We start from the raw sequence: 4,518 nt of genomic DNA on the forward strand, positions 1-4,518 counted from the left end.
ACATCAGGCGCTCGGGAACCCTACAAACGCGCGGGTGAGGTAACCAGATATCTACCCGAGGGACTGTAAATGCCAAGGCTATGGACTGTGAATTTCGCCAGCGGAAATCGCGTCGTGACGCGATTTGGCGCGGGCGAGCGCCAAAATCGACCCCCTCCTCAGCTAGGTTCGGGTCGGGAAATTCACAGTCCCAACCGCGGCATCACAGTCCACTCGGCACCCAGATCTGTGGCTTGCCCCGAGCTTTAGCTGACCTACTTGCTTGCTCCTGGTATTTATTCCTTACTTAGCTGCACTGTACCGTAGCTGCACATGTACTATAGTTCAAAGAAATTTTATTCCGAATTTTCTACCCTACCGTACCCTCATGGAGGAGGCTGCATCTGCCCGCCTCCCGAGCTTGACTTGCAGCGGTGGCGGGAGTTGCTTATGTAATCCGATTAAGACCGTAAACTTTCCTATGATCAGATTCACCACCTGAGATGCACAGCTAACCTGAACGCGCAGAGCAGGCACACAACGTTATTAGTAGAGCACGTCACAAGGTTAGGGTTCCCTGATAGGTGCTGTCCAACCGACATAATATATTCTTCTGCGGTCCTTATCATGGTCTCCAGCAGCATCCACCCTTCTTGCTTTCGAAATGTCCTCAGAGAAAATGAGATACAGCGACGACCTGGCGAGTGTGCCCTCCCCGCAACCACACCCCAATGTCGAGGATGAGTCGGACAAGCGCCTGCGCGACCTGGGATATATGTAAGAGCGAGTCCCGGTTTGGAGTTTGGGGATGTCGTTCTGCGCGATTGGGATTCTGATGGGGATGATCAGTGCATTCCAGACGGGGTTGTTTTCGGGCGGGCCGTTGGGGTTGTGGTGGAACGTGAGTGGTTTCTTTTCTGGTGCTGTGGTGGGTGCAGGGAGTGATACTAGTAGGTGATGCGGATGTGTGTAAATATGCAGTGTGTTCATGCTGCTCACCGCACTATGTCTTGCGGAGATTTGTATTGCATAGTGAGTGATATGTGTTCAGAGTATTTTCGGCTGTAAGTAAAAGCTGGCTACACGCAAGCGCCGTAATGTAAACTCTGCACGGGGTGGATATACTCGATCGCTATGGTCTTCACTGGCACCTCGGGCAATCTCAGGCAAGTACTTGTATCGCCCCTTATTGCACCCCCTCGAGACTGATATGATCATACCGTTCGTATGCTCAAGCGTAGCGGTATACCTTGCGTCGCTAGCCGAGGTTGGCCAAGGTAGGACCTTGACGGGAGTGTAGATCGCTGCTATTGCTTGGTGCGTGAATATTTATTAATACGATTGCCACCAAGCCGATCGAAGGGATGAGTTCGTTTGATGTTTGGTTGACGTTAGGAGGGCCGTTCGTCCTCGTGATAACGCTCCTCGTGAAGGCACCTGCAAAGGTACGTACGCGTTGCCTCCCAGTTCACGCGAATGGTATGTGGACGAGTCGTGCGCGTAGAACTCGGAGGGATCCGAATCCATCGATTTCGAGAAGTATGCCCCTAATCACATGCCTTCGGCCGTGTACTAAAAACCATCACTACCAATTTCACGGGCTGAAGCTCCCGTGGCTTTGTCGTTTTCCTGGGCTTTCTGCAAGCAGTATGTACTGTCGATGGCTGAGAGACCGCAGCGCAAGTCGCGGAAGGAGCCAAGAATGCCGTCATCCTCGCCCCGCTCGCCGTCGTCTCCTCCATCGTCGGCTCCTGGCTCATCGGCCTCGCCTTCATGCTCGCGCTTTTCTTCTCCGCGCAGCCCATCGCCTCCGTCTAGCGCACGTCATACCCCCAGCGGTATCATGATGCGGTCGTGAAGAAGCTGGCATTGATGCGCCTGGTGTAGATATGTGCGGCGCAGTTTAATGGCGGCGGTGACGGCGTTCATGGCGAGCTCGCTCTTGCGAGGGATAATGCAATGCCTGTGCGTGGGCGATCTAGGGCATTGGATGAGAGTCAGGTTCCGTATTTTGGCCTGTGGGTGTCGGTGAGTGTGGTGTGCATAATTCATTGCGTGTATATTCGCTTGATCGAGTCAGTATGTGCTATTTTATGCAGGATCTGAGGCGCGATAATGACGATTTCCTTGACCACGCCTTCTCGTTGTCTGCGGCTGTAGCAGTCGCGCTCAGCGTTTCTGGCGCGAGTCGCAAGTGTCTACTGTTGTCAGCACCGTGATGGAATAGTGACATGACCTCTGACTCAGGTCATCTGAACGAGGGCTGTTGTCCCTTAGCCCGTCTTCAAGTTCGCAGCCTATCTACGTTTACAGTGCCCTCGTAAGGTAGCCATCCGCGCCTCTCCTCAGCTCCTTGGCATTCCATGCCGTGTCTCTTTTCTCATATTCAACGCATTAATTTGTGTCCTCTTCTTCCTGCCTACCTCTTCTTCCTGCCTACCTCATGTCCCGTGGACGCGATGAGCACGAACTACGCCACTACGCTATCCTCGCGATCGGAGCTGTCGTGCTCATTGTGGGGTTCACGTAGCCTGACCTTGGTCGATGCATGTTTGTGGGTCCTGTGAGCACGGTCAAGCGGAAGACCTTTGATGAGGGAAGCCGTGATAACCAGCTCTTACCAGTTAGATGACTAGTTCTTAGATTTTGCCAGTGTACCGTGTATGGCGGGTGGAGGGCTATATATGGTTACACCAGACCAATTTCTTCAATTTCTTTCCGTGGTAAACCAAGACATCGATTAGTCAGGATGTCTGGGGTCTTTACCTTCGTCTTTCGTTAGAATCTCGCCGACCGAACGCGTGCGGCGTGGCTTATCAGATGGGGAACAGAGCCCATAAAAACTACGCCCAGCGGTCCTGCCTTCTGCCATCCCTCAGACGGCTCAGGTACTTGCCAACACCAGTTGTCTGTGATCCCGATTACTCGTTGCGCAATTTGAGATCATTGGGATGCGTGAATTGTGCGCTTTTTACCTCCATCGTATATGACAGGCTCATGATATCATGGATATCGAACGCGACGGCCAAATCGCATGAGTTAACGATGTTTCCATCGCAATCAGAGCCCTTAAATTGGACGGTTGTCAGCGACCCTTAAGTTGTGGCGGATACGAATACTAATTTGCTCAGAGTCCGAACACTCCCGATGCCTTTCTCAACGGCCGATCTCCCCATCGACGATGAAACATCCTTCTCTCACCGGTCCACGAATACTCCCGTAAAGTGGTTCCCCCTCTGCTCTATGCTCGTCAAGATAATGTTCTCCATCGGCGTCGGTTCACGGCCGCACTCGCACACTCCAGACTGGTCGGATGGATGCCCTAGTTGCTGGCATACAGCTCGCCTCTGGGCCTGTCACTAGGTGAGCAAGCCGACCGGTCCAGAAACATATGATATAGCTTACATCGCTTTCTCTACACCAACGCCCAAAATGTCGAGCAATCATCCGCGCCAAGTCCCGGACTCTGATCGTATCGTTGGTTTCGTTTAGATTGACGCGTATGGCCTGTCCGTGTTGTCGGTACTAAGGATCGGTAAGCAACTATTTCTGCTGTCGGGCGAGGACGAGACGTACTTTGAGTTTGAGAAGACAAGGCTGGTATCCGCCTTCGTCTCTTTGCAACATTATGTCGTCGCGGCGTCCCCACCCCTCCATGCTGTCTCCATCGAGCACATCGACGGACACGCCTTTGAATACACAGCGCTCTCGAATGGCTCTGTCTCTGACGCCAATCGAGATAATTCCTTCAATCTTTCGCGGTCTTTTCCGTTGTTTTGGCGCCGGGGCATGGCGCGGCGCAACCCACGCTGCCCTCTCTGCCGTCGACTGCGGCGGTCGATAGAAGCGAAAGACATACTGTCGGCGACGGGAAGTGGATTTACCCCATGACGATGGTGCAGCAACTGACTGCCTGAGAGCTGAGGTGCTCCCCTGTGGCCCTGTCGCTGGCTGTTCCGAATGTTCGGTGAGTTCATTGGATGTGTTCCCGGGAGCCGTCGATTGACTCATTTCAGGTGTCGATGCCTGGAACTCCGGGAGTTGGTTATAGGGCTCGTGGGTATCGCTAAAAGACCCTATCCCCTGTGCCGGCCATACTGGGCTTTGATTGGTCACCGTCGCATACTGGCGGGACATCATAGTCAGTACCTCGTGGACAACGCACGTAAGTCAGCTCGTACCTCCTCGGCCTCGTATAAAGGCTGTTGAAGCGAGGTAGTGGGCTGCCCTGTCCACTTCCTGATAGAGATATACGAGATATCGTCCTGGGCTTGTCCTGCCTCCGGTACGTATAGCTAGAGGACCGAGAATCTATATCCAAAGCTAGAAACGTTTGTAGGTGCGCTCGCACCTGATCCACTCCATTATACCATGTGCCTCCGAGGCCCGTATGTGTGGACGCGACGTGGTCGAGGTTTTGCGTATCCTGCGCATCGATGTTGTATCGGTACGCGGCAGCTCTGTCTTCGCTGTGTACGAAGCTGCCCCGGTTTCCGTGGACCTAGGACGACGTGAGGCTCACGTCCTGAAGGTAGACTG

The 4,518-nt window shown here is 53.5% G+C and overlaps 2 protein-coding genes across 2 annotated transcripts in view; one reads left to right on the plus strand and one right to left on the minus strand.

Moving 5' to 3' along the window:
- Positions 1-643: 643 nt before the first annotated feature.
- Positions 644-1,797, plus strand: GLOTRDRAFT_133896 (uncharacterized protein; the record flags this gene model as incomplete). Its single annotated transcript, XM_007872869.1, has 6 exons — positions 644-756; positions 829-880; positions 1,332-1,424; positions 1,484-1,518; positions 1,587-1,626; positions 1,681-1,797. The coding sequence occupies 6 exons, from the start codon at positions 644-646 to the stop codon at positions 1,795-1,797; spliced, it is 450 nt and encodes a 149-aa protein (XP_007871060.1).
- A 1,379-nt stretch (positions 1,798-3,176) lies between these two features.
- GLOTRDRAFT_133897 (uncharacterized protein) overlaps positions 3,177-4,518 on the minus strand; it is a gene marked incomplete at both ends in the record, with an annotated part of 2,685 nt that continues 1,343 nt past the window's right edge. Inside the window, 5 exons of the mRNA XM_007872870.1 lie at positions 3,177-3,332; positions 3,385-3,504; positions 3,556-4,104; positions 4,161-4,274; positions 4,331-4,480. Of these exons, the coding sequence (XP_007871061.1) occupies positions 3,177-3,332; positions 3,385-3,504; positions 3,556-4,104; positions 4,161-4,274; positions 4,331-4,480 (1,089 nt within the window). The remainder of the gene's footprint in view (positions 3,333-3,384; positions 3,505-3,555; positions 4,105-4,160; positions 4,275-4,330; positions 4,481-4,518) is intronic.

Source organism: Gloeophyllum trabeum (genome assembly GCF_000344685.1).
Source record: "Gloeophyllum trabeum ATCC 11539 unplaced genomic scaffold GLOTRscaffold_00020, whole genome shotgun sequence".
NCBI classification, from domain to species: Eukaryota; Fungi; Basidiomycota; class Agaricomycetes; order Gloeophyllales; family Gloeophyllaceae; genus Gloeophyllum; species Gloeophyllum trabeum.